At 41.9% G+C, this 17,091-nt stretch overlaps 1 protein-coding gene across 8 annotated transcripts in view; it reads left to right on the forward strand.

Annotated features, from left to right (window-relative positions):
- Window positions 1-17,091, forward strand: part of ENTPD1 (ectonucleoside triphosphate diphosphohydrolase 1) — a 48,507-nt gene that overhangs the window by 6,918 nt on the left and 24,498 nt on the right. For 3 of the 8 annotated variants that reach the window (XM_042863166.1, XM_042863168.1, XM_042863167.1), the window contains exons 2-3: window positions 6,916-7,052; window positions 11,664-11,729. In XM_042863166.1, coding sequence (XP_042719100.1) covers window positions 11,669-11,729 — 61 coding nt within the window. In that variant the 5' untranslated portion in view covers window positions 6,916-7,052; window positions 11,664-11,668. Of the gene's footprint in view, window positions 1-6,915; window positions 7,053-7,753; window positions 7,786-11,663; window positions 11,730-11,802; window positions 12,019-12,393; window positions 12,452-17,091 lie in introns of those variants that run through there. The other 5 variants (XM_042863169.1, XM_042863172.1, XM_042863170.1 and 2 more) reach the window with 5 other exon arrangements.

Genomic DNA, 17,091 nt, shown 5'->3' on the forward strand with positions numbered 1-17,091 from the left:
AGTGGTTAAGTTAGCATTCAATTACCATGATATTTTTTTTAAATATATGAAAAGACTGCATTTTACCCTTCTTATAAATGCTTTATTTGGAAGTTTTCTGCTAATGGCTGCTTAAATTTGGATAGGATAGGAAGTTATTTCACCTGTGACAGTGTCAGCTGTTTTATTTTTACATCAACTCCTTAAAGAAATGATGGTCATATTTGCAGTAAAACTCTTGAAAATACTTCTTAAATTACTTTCCATTCATTTGCTAGGGGGTCAGAGAAGCATCCACTGCTGCTTCCATGGTTTTGGTTGTTCCTTAACTTCCTCAGAAAAACTCTCACTCCAATCTCACCACTGAAGCTGTCTGGTTTTTCCAGACATTGGCCCACCCCATAGGGCCAAATATAACTCAAAACTGTGTGTAAAGGGAGAAGAGTGCTGTGTACTACTCGATGCTTCCGTTAGTGCTGGCTGGTGACAAGCATGGAAGAAGTTCTTGCTGCTTGCTCGCGGGACTTGCATTTACAGCAGGAACATATCAGATAGTATTTGTGCATCAAAATATGCAGATAACATTATTCACACAGGACATCTTTTGGAAGAAGGCACAAACTCAGGAAATATGTCTGGATTAATCTTTCCCTGTCCTTCTGATCCATGCACTGATTGCTTGGCCAACCAACAGCCTGTGGGGCAGCCCTCAGGACAGGACGCTTTTTTTTGTTTAGCATGGAGCTGCCCCAGGATGCTGACCAAACTGCTCCTGGGCTGCTCTGTGCTCTGCCGAGCCTGGGATTAGACCCAAAGAGCAGCAACCATGATTTGTGTCTGTCTGCTAACTCTTCAATGCTCACATGCTCTGCCTCAAGCAAGTCTGTATTTGTGTTTCCCTGGGGAATGGCTTGGATCCTGAAGGGATATTTGTGCCTAAGAAGCAGCACAAATCCCAAATAAAAGTGATAAAAGCAGAGTGTTTTAGTGGTGCTGAGGCATGAAATGGCTGTAGACAACCAAGGGAGATACAGGCAAGCCAGGAAAGCACTGCACTGGGTGCACTGTCACTGAATATAATCTCACCTCTTCCTCACTCTGAGAAAGCCGTGAGTACAGACCTTTGTCTTGTAACAGAAGATCCCAGTACTCCACTGCATCATTTCAGCATGTTGAGAAATTGAAGTCAATAAATGCCCTGAACTAAGAGACTAACAGAGCAGGCAATCAAAACATAGTTTGATCTCAGATTTTTAGTTTTTGCAAAGAATCTCAAATGTTGTAGCATGAATATTTTTATATAGTCGGTCTCTGAACTGTAATGAACATTACAGCTTCTAAAAGTTTGAACATTTACCTGCATTCAGTCTGCTTGCTCTCCAGCAGCCCTACAGAAGCACATTAGCACACTTGGTGTCCTGTATGGTGGAGGTGATTTGGCTGCTGTTTGTTTCAAGTTTCCAGCTCTAGCCTGAGTGACCGGATCTTCTTTCACTCTTTTGTTGGATTCTGGCTGGAGTCCCAAATTGCTCCTGAACTCAGACTCTTGAATTGCAGTTGAGGGAGTAAGACCAGGATTCAATGCAATGCCTAAGGCTGCTGACATTGAGATTTTGTATTGGACAGTTTATTTTGTTGCTTGTCTTCTGCTTTGTTTTCTTTTTTTTTTAAAGCCATCTTAACAGCTCACTGGAGGGTAAGGTAGTTTTGCAGATTTCATTATTAAAAGGGTGTATAACCAAGATGTTATAATTGCAATATAATCAAAAGAGTAAGGCAAAGCTGTATAACCAAGATGTTATAATTGCAATATAATCAAAAAGAGTAAGGCAAACAAGGATCACAAAAGAGAATAAGTAGAAGGGCTTACCCTTGGGTTGAGCTCACTAGAAGATATCAAAGAGGAGGATCTCCAGAAGAGATCCTTCCCCTCTGGTAGCCAGCTCTTAAATAGGTCCAGGAGGGGTGGAGCCTGGCTCCACCCCTTCCGGTAGCACAGGTGAATTGCCTTCACCTGTGCTCCTCTGGCTGACTCATGGCTCACCTCAGGTGATCAATCAGAGGTTCAGGCCGTGACTCAGCAGTTGCCATACAAAGGGTGACTGAAGGAAGGGCTCAAGGAAGAAAGTTTCATCAAGAATAGCTAGGTTTCTAAGTTTGTGAGGATGAAAAACAGAAAACTGCATGGAAAGAGATACTGAAATGGGAGTAAGAAGCTAAGTAAAAGATTGCTGAACAGAACAGGGTGAGTCTGGAGAGGTGATATTACTAGTGAAGGGATTTTTCCTTCCCTCCTGTAAATTGACAGTAGTGGTCAGCTCTCCTTATTAGATTGATGTTGAGGAGTGGATAACAAATATCCAACTTCCATTAGAAAGAGGTGATGAAAATTGCCTGGAAGAATTCCAGCAGAATTCTTTTATCAGGAGACTTGTACAGATGCGTGTTTAAAAATACATAAAAGGAAAAAATAGATGTTCAGAATAAATACAGCATTACTGCATTTTGCCTTTCCTGTGCCCAGAGCAGTCAGCTGGGAATAGGGTCAATCTGCAGAATTTTAGGATTCATGCCTTGGAGTTAAAAAGGAGGAGTGAAAAAAAAAAAGGAAATAAATCAGCAGCTGCAGTTCTGTCTCTTTCAACAAAAGAATTAATTACTAATGAGAATCAGAAGAGTATATTCTGTAGTTTGAACAAGTTCAGTTATTAGAGCACAGGCAAATATTCTAAAAATTAAATAAAGAGTCTAAATGTTAGCTTTCTGCCAGTGACCATCTTTTCATCCAAGTAGCTTTTAAACAAATTTTTGTACGTAAATGTTGCTGCATAAGAAACAGAAACAACAGTCCTTACAAATGAGCACATTCTGCAGTAGATCTTCAGCTTGTCACTGCTGTCCTTTACTGCTATCATTACTATGTTTTAAGAGATAAGTATGTTTAATATATGTAAAATGATTGCCAGATCTCAGTTATAGGCAGTCATTTAGAGCAGTGATGATAGACTAGTACATAAATCATGCAGTGCTTTGATTAGAGTACTGTAAATGCTGTCATCTTTAACTTAGTCTTATAGGCTACATCTGGGAACAATTTCATGCAATGTTGTTGTTATTACCACCATTCTAAAGTAAAGCCAGCCTTCGTGCTTAAGCATAGTTTAGCAGCATATCATTTAGAATTTTTGAAAGATAAGAACACACCAGTTGTACCGTGACAGCTGCCCTAAGTCTTCTCCAGATAAAAGAGATGTGAAAAATGTGGATGAAAAAGCCTAATGTAAAAGTAAGAACAAATATTTTTACTAGAGAAAATGAAGTATAGTAGGAAGTGAGTAGTTATAGGAGAAAGAACAAGAAACAGGAAAGGAGCAGGAGCAATAGAAAATTTAAAAAACAGAAAAAAAGTGAATGCTAAGGGAGCGTGGTGAAGGAAAGCTATGTGAGAAAAGAGCAATGCATTGAGGTTGGCTGTACATGTGTTTGTATGCTCCATTGTAGCCCTCGTCAGGTATTCTGGGAGCTTTGTAAGAGATTTGTAAGTTTAAATGAAAGTGTGCTTTGGGAAAATGCGTTTTCCAATTTCATAATGCTAAGCAAGCCTCTGTCACAGTGGTAGGTAACACTTTTCCCCCAATTCCAGACTGTTCTTTGAAACAGAGTATAAAAAAATGAAAAGCATTGAGAGCAACAGAGAAGCCGAATAGGCTGTGGCTGATCTGCCAGCACTTGGAGGAAAAAACATTTTTCCCTGCCACAAAGAACCCTATTGTTCCTATGTTAAATACTTAAATTTGCCTGCATTTAAATCAGGCTGTCTAAAACTCTGTTTCCTTCCTATGGTAAAGCATGTGCCAGTTACTGGGGCGGCGTACAGTGGCACAGCTTCAGGGATATGCATTGGATATCAATGACAAATAAAGCTGATCTGGTAAATCTTATTAATGGATCTTCAGTGCACCTGCTTTCATATATAGCCTTTGTCACTAAGTGTTCAAGCTCAATTTCATTTGCTATACACGTTTAGAGAAGTTACACTACATGACGCTTGCCTATCTCCCCAGCATGGCATCAAACCAGGGAGGGGCAAAGATCTCAAGCAACACAAGAAGAGTTCTACTTTATTTAGGAGAAAATAAACTGCTATTAATATAACAAAGCTGTTATTAACAGTTTTCACACAGTTTTTAGTCATTTCCTTGTACAGTCCCACGTAAACACACGGACACACTTCCACTCACTATCCAGTGAGGAGATAGGAAGGGCTGGCATGCTGCTGTGCTTGCTCCAGCAGGCCAGTTTGGCACATTCATAATAGAAGAAACCAAGGAGAGAATGGGGAGTACTGTCAGCACACAAATATGATTCTGAGGGGAGAATTAATGTGGGGTTTTCTTCTAACAGCATTCTTTAACTGAGACTGCTGGTGCCTGTGACTGAAGCCTGATGGCTTTCAGCTATAAGGTATACACCAACCAGTGTGGAACCCCTGAGAAATTGCTGCGCTCCACCCAGACTCAGACTGGCATTTTCAGCTCTCAGATTGCAAATTCAGTATGAAAACAGTGGAAATGAAGTGGGTAACTCAGTTTTTGTGGAGTTAGGTTCAGTTTGTAATGACGAAATGCTTAAAATTCTTTTACATCCTTGCACACCTATATAGCTTTTTTTGTTCACGGGGAACATAAGTATGAAAAGAAAAAAAACAAAACATTTCAGAGTAATATAGTCGAAGAGTACTATGGTTTAGCCCATAAGAGGATGAAACATCTGAAATCTCTGAAGCGTACTGACCTGGTATATTTTTGTACTGTGTGGTATTGTTGCTTGGAGAAGTTCCTTGATGCTAAAAATATCATTTCTACACTGTTTTCTATCTCCAAGGTTACTAAATCTTTCTAACCTAAGCATAATTAGGATTATACCTACAGTATGTATTTTTAGCATGCTTGATTTTTTTGTGTGCTGCAATGTTATTCTAGCAGACGTAGCTGAGTTCAGGGATGTCTGTGCTGTGTAAGAGAGAAGAGGAGGGAAGAAGTCCATTCTGGACTCCCAGAACAACTCTCTCAGCTGAAAGCTGTGGGAGAGAAATTTTGCATGATGACCGAAGGGTCTTTAAAGACCAGTTATCCATTTAGTGAAGGAAGCTTAAAACTTAAACCTAGATTTCAGATTGTGAAATTTGATATTCCCTAATGGGCTTGAAACTAGGACTATTTGTTGTTTTTACCATTGTTTTTCTCACTTAAAAGTCTCTTAAGAAATGGACTAAACCCCATAAATTCCTGTTTGCTTGCAAGTGACTGCTTTTGAATGCTAGCAGCCGTTCTGCTGCTGCTTCCAGCAGCACTACCAAGAGCTGAGCCAGGAGGTGGCAGCTGCTGCCTTGCCTGTGGTGCTACATCCCTTCCTGGCCAGTACTGCTTGACCCTGCTCCAGCAATGCCACTACCCACCTACCTGTCCTGTCACCCCAACAGCGTGAGCTTTTTATTTGCTGAATGCAATTGCTGTTTTAGGGTGGAATAATGGCTGGAAATATCACCAGCAGAATTTGCACAGGTGGTTAGTTTCTTCATCCAAGCACAGAAAGCACACGTGGGTAAGAACAGCACTGTACAAATAAGGTCGTGCCTACACATGAGAGCTGAATGTAATTTCTAACTGACTGTGTTAATGTACCAAACTTGGGAGGCAAAATCCCTAAAAGTGAGTTGTGCAGGAAGTTTTGAAAGGTGACAATACACGTGGCCATTTAAACTGGATACCCAGCGGGAGATGTATTAATAGAAGAAACGAGATGAGTGATGCCTCCTGCATGCTGAATGAGAAAAGCTGTGCTTGGGTGTACAGGACAGCTCAAGGAGAGACAGGTGAGCGTGATTTGAAATGGTACAGGTGTATTTAGTAAGGAGGCAGGTCTGGTCATTCATTGTGGGTATAAATTAGATACGGAACAGATATCACTTGGAGTTGGTGATAAGGAATAAAAAGGAAATCAACCGATACAACTAATAGAAATAGAAGGGCTAGAAAGCTATTTCTGTCATTTGTCTTTGGACCCTGAATTGATTCTGCTTTGTATATATGCACAAATTCTGTAGTTCATAAAATTACAAATTAGGCTGTAAATTTAGGATTAAAGCTGAGGCTTCACACAGCTGGAAATCATCAAGCCTTAACCTTTTTCTGCCAAAGCTGTAAATCAAGGCAAGTACATAGAAAGTTGCTTGTTTTAAACATAATAGCTACTTAATTCTTTCTGGTAATTCAAAGAGGATTGGAATGGGATTAAGAAGTTATGTAAACATGAAGTATTTGTACCTGTGGAGGTAATAACTGCCCATCATCAGTGAAAGAAGATGGGGCATTTTCTAAAATCCAGGGCTACTTTGCAGTCTGTCCATTTCCTTCCTATTTTTATTGGTCTGCTGAAGTGCAAAACTGAAGAAAACAGGACATGAAACCTCCCAGAGACTAAGTAAGGTGACCACACTGAAACATTTGTATCCAAGGCACATATAAATTCACATGGAGAAAAAGCGCAGTGCAAATCTGAAAGCATGACTGAAAATATCTGAGAACTCGCATTTCTAGAGACAGTTTCTCTGTGGTTCTATCATGCAGTAACTCAGAACAGACGTACTGCCATCAGGTGAGGTGTACAGAAGGCAGCAGGTTCTACAGTTATGAAGATCTAGTGATTCCCTTTTGGAATAAGGTAGTAAGTGGTCCAACATAAACTGATGCCTACCGATTTCACATTGCAAAGCCTACTTTAAATAGCTCTGTTGGAAAGAAGAATATTTTCTGCCTCTAGAACATGGCAGAGCAGGTGGGCTGATATATCGTGGGTATATTTATGGCTAACAAACATATGCAAATTAAAGATGGTCAGGATTCTTATGGTATCTCCCTTTATGACACTCTTCAGATAGTCCTTCTGGATGGATGCAGTCAACTTTGCTTTGGCTGTTGACTGGGTGACATCTGATGGACAACGTGTCTGTGCTACAACTGGTCTTCCTCTGCAGATGCTCACTTAATGAAGAACAAATCACTCAACAGAGGGTGAGTGGGTAGTCAGGCTGAATTCAGACATTAAAAAAAAAATAACTTAAAGTTATTCCTTTTCATTTTATGCATGTTTTCTGCATTCTGTGTACTTTTATCTGAAAAAAAAAAAAATACTGGAATTGAGTGACTTAATCTGATCTAAATATACATGGTTCATTTTTGAAAATAGGTGCTTTGGGTTACTTTAATATTAATCTTTGTCTTGGCTACCAATGTGTAGCATGATAATCTTTGTTTTATTAAATCTTAATTGAGGTCTGGTCATGAAATCACACAGAGGAGCAGATAAGAAGACTATTTTCTTTCTTCTATCTTAAGATAGTAATTATTCAACACATGAATGCCACTGCTAGTTTACTTTCCTTAGTTTCACTCTGCAGTTGATGTTTTGGAGGTATTGTGAAGTTCTACATGCTAAACAGGGCAACTAATGTTCACTGTCTTCCTATATCTATTCATTATGTATTTACTACTGACTCCTGATTCACTCTTTTTTTCTTTTTCTTGGTCTATATTCTTGGGCCTTTGAGAATTTTTGTTGTTGTTGTTAATTTCTTACTCTGTTTAAGTTTTACTGATTTCACTTCACAGACATCCTTTCTTCAAGGTGTTACTGGCCTAATGCTATCAAAAGAGAGACTTAGGAAATTAAGGCAGTTGGTGATGGTTCCTGAGAGCGATGTCACACGTGGCCAAAGAGAGCTCCCTCCTGTGGGAACATTGGAAGGTTTTTGCCTTCATTTTATCAGATTGTCTGCTACTTCTGTCAGATAAAACAATAGGAAGATACTAAAAGATGCAAACGTTGAGAATAAGAGATCTAACTATTCAGGAATGTCCCAGCACAAGCGTATTTGCTCAAAATCAGTGATATTACTTCATGCCTGATTATCTCAAAGAGAAAGCAATAGCTCAGTTGCCAGTAGGGGAATTCTGATACCTTGTATTAATATGATGGTTAATGGTTTGAGAAGCAGACTTATAGGCCAGGATGCTGCCAGTGTTGTCTGGGACCATGATGGTTTTTATTAAAGTATATATATATATACAAGTAAATTGCTCTGTAGTTCAGTTCAGAACATTTACAGCTGACATGGGTAAAATCAGGTGTATTAAATAACCTGAGCAGAAAGAGCAACTGTTTCGTTGCAACTAATGACCCTGTTCATTAATGGGGTTTTAATGAACCCTGTGTCATGTTAACATTTTCAAACACTTTTTTTTTTTTTTAATTAAGCTGTAGAATTTATGAAATGAATTATTTTTACTTTTACTACTTTTATGTAGATTTGTAAAGTGAAACAAAGGTGGCGATTGGATCTCTAATCATATGATATAACAGCACTGAAGGTATGATGAGCCTATAGAGTATAGTATTGCAGGCCTGTCTTGGAGTTAAATCATTTGCTGATGAATGTGTAAACCACGTTGGCAGTTAGAGAGCAGGCCTTTGGTACTGCACCTTCAAAATATTTCAGTGCTCATCAATCATATTGCTTCTGTTATCCAGAGGCTGCATGAGAAAATCTCTTTGTATGTTTTACTGAAGCTTCATGGATTTTTAACTATAAGGATGATAACTTATTTTGCTTATTTGGTGTAAATACAATTTGCATTAAACAGCTTTGCTGTTTAGAGAAACATAATGAACAAATTAATTAGTAAAGTGACTGAGTTCTACATATAAATGTAGGAACTCTTTTTTTCTTTTTTTCTTTTTTTTTAAACACCAGTTTCAATGAACATCACTTCCTCTATTATCAGTATTATGGGCATCACTCACAAACAGTAGGCAGGTAAGTAAGGTCTGAGCACTATGATCCCCGTACCACAAAAAGTTGAAATGGGCAAAAGCTACAGAATGTGAACAGGGCTGGAGAAGAATGCAGTCAGAAAAGGAGATGACAGGGCAGTGTTTAACAAGTTGGGTATTTTTATGTGTTGCACTTCAAAGAAAAATAGCTTCAGGATTACTGAGGAAATTACATTAAAATGGAAGAGGAACCAGCAATACAGATATGGCCTGGAGAAAGAAGCAGCAAAGAAATGAAAGAGACATGTAGAGTTGGATGATAGAGGAAGCAGTAATACTTACTGATGCTTTTTAAAAAATAGAAGACAAAAATGCAGTAGAAAAGGTGTTATCCTAAAGGTGATACACAGGTCCTGGGTGATGAGATCTGTGAGTGTAGGTGACAGCACAGTGATATCCTCTGAGAAGATGATTACAGATATTTAAACCAAGACAAGGAACTATAGTAAAAGAAAGACACATCATCCCTATAAATTATGTGTTTCATAAAGCTAATGCTGAGGAGCTTGTAGGTGAAGGTCATGTTATCTTCTTACTTAAATTACAAAAGCAGTTTTTCCTTTCTCCATTACCTCCATTTTTTAAAAATAAATTTGAGTGCAGATAGTGACTTATCACAGAGCTTGTTGCTTCTTGTCTGTCTCTTTAGAAGTCATCCAAGAGATTTGCTCTTCACAAAGGAGATGTTTGGGGTATCCAAATTAAGCATTCAGACATTACCTATTGCCAGGGCGATGTGAGGAGGACTTGATCTATGTGTTGTGAAAACTGCCGTGTCTGGGGTGATTGCAACATGGGATGTGTGAGCCAAGAAGTCTCAAAGCAGAGAGGGATAAGGAGGGACATACCTTTTGGCACATGCAGTGTTTTTGGATGTTTGCCTTTCTGTTCCTCTTCTCTGCCTTTCTTTCCAAATGGAAGCCACCTGAATCACTCAAAACGGCCTCTCTTTGTAAGGAATTCTGCTCCCTCTGGTCCCACCAATTTAAAGCATTCCTGTATTTCTGGAGACCTTTACTACTTATCTGTCTGACTCACAGATACTGGGAGTGGAGGGCTGTGTACCTTCTGTGTTCCTTCCCAGGGCTGCTGCTTTAGCTGCTGGTGCTGAGTTGAACCAGCACACCAACACTAGAAGCCTGGGAAAGCAGAGGGGTGTTCAGCCAAACTCTGTTAAGGCCAGTGTTTACACAGATTTTCTTGAAGCTGCCATTCCTCTCTTCCTAAAACATTTGGATGTTGTCATCTAAATATATACCCCAGGGCTAAGCAAACAAGCACAAGGACTTGAGTGCTGTTCTTGAGTGGTGATGGGACGGCCTGAAGTATTTTAGATCTTTTCATAACAGTTCTTTCTGCAGAAACAAGCTACTTGTCTTTCTAATGCTGGCACATCTGTTCCCAGGCCTCTGATTTTTCTTTCCTATGGTTGTGTTGTTCTCCCATCCTAAAATGGGATTCCAGTGTCAGTGATGGTTCCTTCTGTTTCCTGCTGGAAACTGAGCCAAAGTGTCCCAGAGCTCACTTTTACTCCTTTTGAGTCCCAAAGGCAGTATAGCTCATCTTTAACACAGCAAACTTGAGACATCTATGAAGATATTCAGTGTTTTTAGATACATACGCTTGTTTAAATGTAGAGATAGCTAAGACTAAGATCTTAGTGTGGCTGGGAAGAAGATGGGTATTTAAGATGTGTTTTGTTCCTCCAGAATTGCACAGGATACTTGTGTTATGACAGAGGAACAGAAGAGTGGCACTCATCTCTTGCTTTGCTATACTTAACCCCTGCTCAAGATGTGTGGAAATTACATCCTGATCTCTTGGTTTCCTCTTTTTTATTTCTGTTTTCAAGCTTCCTCCTCACACTGTCTGCAAACTTATCTGAGCACAAATGCCTGACTCTAGGACTGCTTTCTTGTGTTGTTTTCTTAATGAAAATGACTGGCACAGAGCCTGCTGTTCCTTAGTGCTAGCTTGTGGCCTGCAGTCAGAAGGCTGCCCAAAGGCAAGAGGATTAGAGGGGCTGTGAAGGTCTGTGCCCATCCGCGGCTCTCCAAGCCCCAGCAGCAGCCTGCAGGGCCCAGCACCTCCTGTCTCTCCTCTCAGAAGAAGCTCTCTAGAAGCTGGTGGTGGGCAGCTGGGCAGGGCAGCATGTCCACATGTCACAGCCAAGGAGCAGGAAGGAGAGTCAGTCAAAGCAAAGCTCCAGAGGAGCAGGAACCAGTAAAGGCACAGTGGTAGTGGTGGACTGTGCCCTGATGCCTGTACCCTCTGAGCAGTCAGCAGGGAAACACACAAGGACAGGAAGAGCCTTGGGGAGCTGCCATTCCTTGAGGAGGAAGTGAAAAAGCGGGGGCAGCTGGGGCAGATGGCAACTCCCTTTGGCATGAGGGGCTGTTATGCCCAAAGTGGGGTTGGGGGCCCAAGATGGGTTGTCAGGAAAGGGCCTAAACATGAGGAGCTGAGACCTATCTGGTGCCAGCCCATGTTTTTCATTTGGGCAAGAGGTGGGCAGCAGGTCGGTGGGGTCCCTTGAGGCTTCCCAGCAGGTAACTGATAACTGGCTCCTTACTGAAGCTCCCCAGGGTGTGCATAGAGGTGTGAGCTCTTTCTAAGGTGCAGGCACAGCAGGTGACTAGGAACTATTGCAAGTCTCCTCTTGCCGCAAGCTCACACGCAAAGGTGGGTCTCTCAGCACGGGACGGTTCTCTCCGTGCACCTCACTTCTACAAAGCAAAATCTGCTCAGTGCTCCATGACCTGAAAGACTGACATAACGCTTTCTTTCGGCAGCCAAAATGACCTCATCCCCTCTCGGAGCCAGCGATGCGATCCTGCTTCAGAGCGCAGCCCCCGCAGGTAGGCACCATCGGGACCCTCTGACCGGCGGGGGACCCCGCGGCAGCGATAGCGGGGTGGCTGCGAGGAAACCCCCGCTGTGAGAAGAGCGGGAGATCAGCCTCCGAGTCAGAGAGATTGTGCCGTGTAAACTAACCCCTCCCACTGCTATGGACCACTGTAGCGCCCATTTTCACATGAGCACCTCTCGCTAAGGCGGCTCAGAGCCGGTAGAGGCTGAGAAAGGAAGAGGGAAAGAGAGAGACGGGGAGGAGGGAGCGAGCACCGGCACTGATGGACGAGCCAAAGGGTAAGGACGGAGCGTCCTGTGGGCGCTGGAAGCGGCGCTGCGGGAGGCAGGCAGCTCCGTGCCGGCATCGCGCTGGAGGAGGCTGCGCTCGACGAGCTCGTGCACGTTTGCCAGCCGAGAGCGGGCTGCGGCGTCCCCGCCTGCCTGCCTTCCCTCCCTCCTGCCCCGGAGGCTGCGCGGGGTCCTCCGGGCTGGCCGTGGGCGGGCGGGGGACCCCCGGAGGCACAGCCGAGCGGCGCGTGCCTGCGCTTTGCAGAAGTTTGGCTCCGTCAGTGCGGAGGATTCCCTTCCTGGCGCTGCGGGGGAAGAGGCGGCGGGGCCGGCGGGGGCTCCCTGGTGCAGCCTGGCGCTGCTCGCAGCGAGCTTCGCGGCGCGGGGAAGGGCGCTGGAAGCCAGAAAAAGCCTAAAGGTGGTGGAAGGCGCTAGCTCGGAGGTGGGGAGAATCGCTGTGCTGTGCTGGGGGCTCTCTGGGCTCGGGCTCAGAGCGAGAACCGGTTCGGGAGAGGGAGGAAGAGGAGGATTCCCCTCCGAGAAGCCTTCTCGCCTTACTGCAGCCCCAGGCAGCGGTTAGCTGAAGATGCTTATTGCATAGTTATTGATTTGAACTCTTGTCCCAGGGCTTGCCTTTTGTAATCAGCCGCTTTGTTGCGCGTAGCATGAAGCACAGCAGCGCTAGTGGCACAACGTTTGGCAGAAACATTTTCTAGCTTAAAATCTGCTTTTGTCTATCTGGATGGCTTACACTATTTACAGCAACTTCTGCAGCACGGGCTGTCTTTCTGTACTGCTGACAGCACGGGGCTCTTTGTGTGGGGCTTTTAAAACAAAGCCGAAGCACAGACATGCAGGCAAGTAGCAAACGGGTAAGAATCTGGGCAGAAACTTAGCTACTGAGCTGAGCTAGATACTTAGGGGCAGCAGTTTGCACTAGTTTGATAGCTTCTTGTCCAGAAGGCTCTCATCAGCGTTACAGCAGGGAATCAAAAGATGATTCAGTTTTTCTACAAGTAAATAAAAAGGCCAACTAGTCCTCTCCGTGCTTTGAATGTCACAGACTGCAGTTAATTGTTTTTTGAGTGGAAGAAATGTTTTCTCAGTCTAATGCACTTCAAGTTGTAAAGCATAGGCTGGTGGAAGTGGGAGGTTAGCTCATTAATCTGTGCAGTCAGGAGTGAAGGTAGACCTGTTTTCTGCCTGTTTTGTGTATAGGGGCTGTAACAGGCTTGAAACGCTACTCCTCATCTGAAGGAAACCCGTACGTTTAATACAGATACTATCAGCTCTGCATTGAAATGTGGGTCAGTATGCTAGCATGGCCAAGGAAGAAATTCTCCTTGGGGTGCTACAGAGCAACAGATTGTATCAGTGGTCAGCATGAATAACTTCTTGTGCACAAAGTGTAACAGTCAATAAATAAATAAACAAATGTTACTGTGGGGACCTTCAGTCTGGGGAAAATATGGTACTGATATCATGCAGGCAGCAGTGAAGTTCAGTCGATCTAAAATCAGTAGAATCGGGCACAGAAGGTACTGAACTGAGCAAGAGGTAGTAACTATTGTAGAATTCTACGAAATTGTTCCAAAAATAATGCCTCCTATTTATCTCCATGGAAACTACAACAAAGAGCACAATAACACTATTTGATAAAGCAGATGTTCAGCTACAAAACACTAATTTACAACATAGTCACCACCATTAGCGATGCATTTTTGCCAGCCATGACCAATAGTCTGCATGCCAGGCTAGGAAACATCTGCATAGCCATCTGGAACACGGCTTGTCTTTCACCTTGCTGTCTGTTGCCACTGCTGAAACACACCTCCCACCACCTCACTGTGCTCACATCCACTGTTTGATCTCCATAAACGTTCAGCAGTGGTCAATGAATATCAATGGGTGCCATTTATTCTACGTGGAGGAATTCAGTATGCATCTCCATTTCAGACAGCATTGTGTCAGACTCCCCTTCTGCTGCCATCTGTCATACAAATGGTGAGAAGTTTCAACCTCTACTGCCACATCACCAACATCCGCCTCTGATGTGGTGGGCCAACATAATGAAATAGGAGGCATTACTTTCAGAACAGCTTATAGAGATGATGACTTAATTGCTGCTGTCAGGTGACTGCTCTCTATGGACTGGATTGTTCCAGCATGGAGCAGTGTAAATTAAGAGCTGAGGGAAAGAATGTAAAGGAATGTCAATAATGGCTGCAAGTTCAAAGAATATGAACTGAATAGCACTCCAGAAACAAAAATGAGGATGACTTTGGCCAGCTCTGCGGGGGCACTGAAGGAGGCAAACAGAAGTTGAAACAAGTAAATACAAAGTGAAGAGAGGAAATGGAGAACACGTGATACCACGTACTGGCTGTGAATTGTGGGAGATTAGATTTTTCCCTGACATGTTGGCACTTTCTCTAAATTAAGTTAGTAGGAGCCAGCACAATTCAAAGGAAGTGTTCTGTGTTGTAGAAACAAGATAATGTGTATGTAGCAACCCCGTAATCATTTTGGAAGTAGAAAGGGTAAGATTGTAAAGATGATGCAGGAAAAAAAAGCACAGTAGTTTCAGTTAAATGTTTTCCCACATTTTGAAGAGGAATGAATTTTGGTATAAAGGAACATTTCATGTAGTGTTATAACTAAGTAGCTTGTTTTGTTAGATTAAGATTCATGGGGGAAATAAAGTTTTATAACAATTTGAGATTAAATGCTCCAATTGGTTAGAATATTTACGCTCATTGATGCTAATTTTCAACAAACATTAGTGAAATCACTGACAGTGGGAAAGATAGAATATCCTAGGGAACTGTTATCAATTTATTTTAACATCAGTGGTAAGTTGTTGGAGAATCCTCCTGTCTGATCAAGTCTTAATGGTTGGTTATGGAGTATGAAACTTCCCAGAAAGGCCTTCAGAATAATGTTATTATAGAAATGGATAATGCTGGCAAAAATAACAGGAACTAAAGAACCAGATAGGAAATTGCTCATCCCAGATGGGAGCAAACTTGTAAGTTCGTGTGGTTCCTTCAAGCAAGGATATTAATCTGTGTCCTAAAATGGAGATAGTCCTACTTACAAGAGTAGGATTGTGTTCCCTTTGGTTTGAAACACAGTGGCTGGTGAATCTGTTTACAGAGAGGAAAGCACTCCCAAGTACTCTTGCAAGTACCATAATATTCCAAGACCCTTGCTTTCTTGAAATCTTTTTTTCTGTACAGAGCCAGCTGACTTAGGAAATAGATATCAAGAAAGCCTGGCATGATTTTCATTTGGAAAAAACAGGCTCCATTTTGTCTTATATATATTATTGTTATTAGCATCCTCTTCAGAATTTCTTTAATTGAAGTTGGAGGCTTACAGAATTTTTAGGAAAAAAAAAATTCTTAAAAATCAAGTGAATATTCAGTAAATCTGGGCTGCAAGCTAAGGGAATCCCTAAGACCTGACTTCCCAGATGGTTGGGAACCAAGTCACAGAAGGGGAAATGGAAATCTTCCTGTCCAGCATTTGATAGCCACAGGGTGGATGAGCGTAGAGCTAAGAAGGCAAGCAGTTCTTTATCTGATCTGTTTTCCAATATATTATTTGCTATTGCTTTATTTTTCTGAGACAGCAAATGTGATTGCAAATAGTAAATAGAAATCTGCCTCCACAGCAATAGATGCGTTTCTGATTTTTTTTAATTTCTTTTCTTTCTGATTACAAAAGTGTCTTTGTGATTCTCCAGGAAAGAATGAACTAATGGATTAAAACCTGATTAACAACAGACCTCAAAAATAGTTATCAAAGGAAATCATGATTCAACAGCTGTGCTTCCAGTGGTATTCTGCAACAGGTCTGATGGCAATAGATATTTTCAATAATGATCTAAAAAACACTTAAAAAATCATTCCAATTTACAGATGGAGTTTTTCAATGCTAGGAGGAGCAGTACAAATACCAATTAAGTCAGAGGAAAAAGTCTAAGGAAGCCAAGAGTGGTTGGAAACATAAAGAGCAAATAATAGGCTTCAAGCCAGCTTGTAAAAGCACAGCTAATGTAACTTTGGGAAGAAAGCTGGACATTCAAATACTGAACGGACTAGAACGATTTCCAGGCTATTTTGTCTTGGAAAAAAAAAATGCTAAGGCATGTAGGTATACATACATATTTGTATGTGATAGCCCTAACTCACATTTTATTTACTTTATCATAAGCATGGCTGCATTGCATGGTAGACAGGAAAAGTTATTCTCTAGGCAACCTTCCTGTAGCCAAGTAAACCTATGTTTGCCTCTTAAGTAGTGTTTACCAGAAACATGTACAAAACATTCAAGGAATTTTTTGAAGAATAAATTTAAGAGGCTGAACAACTGAAAGGGGAAGATCATAGAAACTGTAAGTGACAGTCTTTGGCCTTTCCCAAGTTGTTTAACTGGCTTAATATGGTGCAAAAATACCACGTTTGGTCACATTCCTTCTTTTCCTCGGACATCTTTGTACCTTTGGCACCTTCTGGTTTGAGAGCAACAAGTGAACCTGACTTTGCAGTTAACATTGCCTTTTTACTAACACTTGTGCTCACTGGCTATGTAGTGCTGAGCTTTATTTGACTTGAAGTGGTTTGAGATAGGAGCCAGGTTCTTTCAGCAGTGTCTGCTCAAAGGGACTGGGTTGTGGTTAAGACAGAAGGGGTTAGGCTGAATTTGGGGGCGAACTAAATGATGCTGAGATGACACTGGTTGGCAAGACAATCTACAAAGGATTATCACTGCTTGAAAGCAATCAAACTGCAGTTGAAAAATTCTGGGTTATGTTCACAAGAGCAATGCCCCAGTTGATTTTGTGAAAGATGAGTTAGATGGGAGCATTTCTTCAATTATGTTTACACACCTTTTTGTGAGGTGAGTGTGAGAATTGTCTTTCTCTCTCAGCTTGGCAGAAGCTTCCCTGAGCATAGCTGAAGCGTTACGGCAGGCACTTCCAATATGCTTGTGTGGGGAGCATCAGAGCCCAAAGCTGTGCTTCTGTGGTCAGTGTAGTTAGACATAAGTCTATGCTTCAGTGATGAAAGAGAGGCT

The sequence above is a fragment of the Lagopus leucura genome, unplaced genomic scaffold, assembly GCF_019238085.1.
Source record: "Lagopus leucura isolate 7727_CA_CO unplaced genomic scaffold, USGS_WTPT01 Super-Scaffold_739, whole genome shotgun sequence".
NCBI classification, from domain to species: Eukaryota; Metazoa; Chordata; class Aves; order Galliformes; family Phasianidae; genus Lagopus; species Lagopus leucura.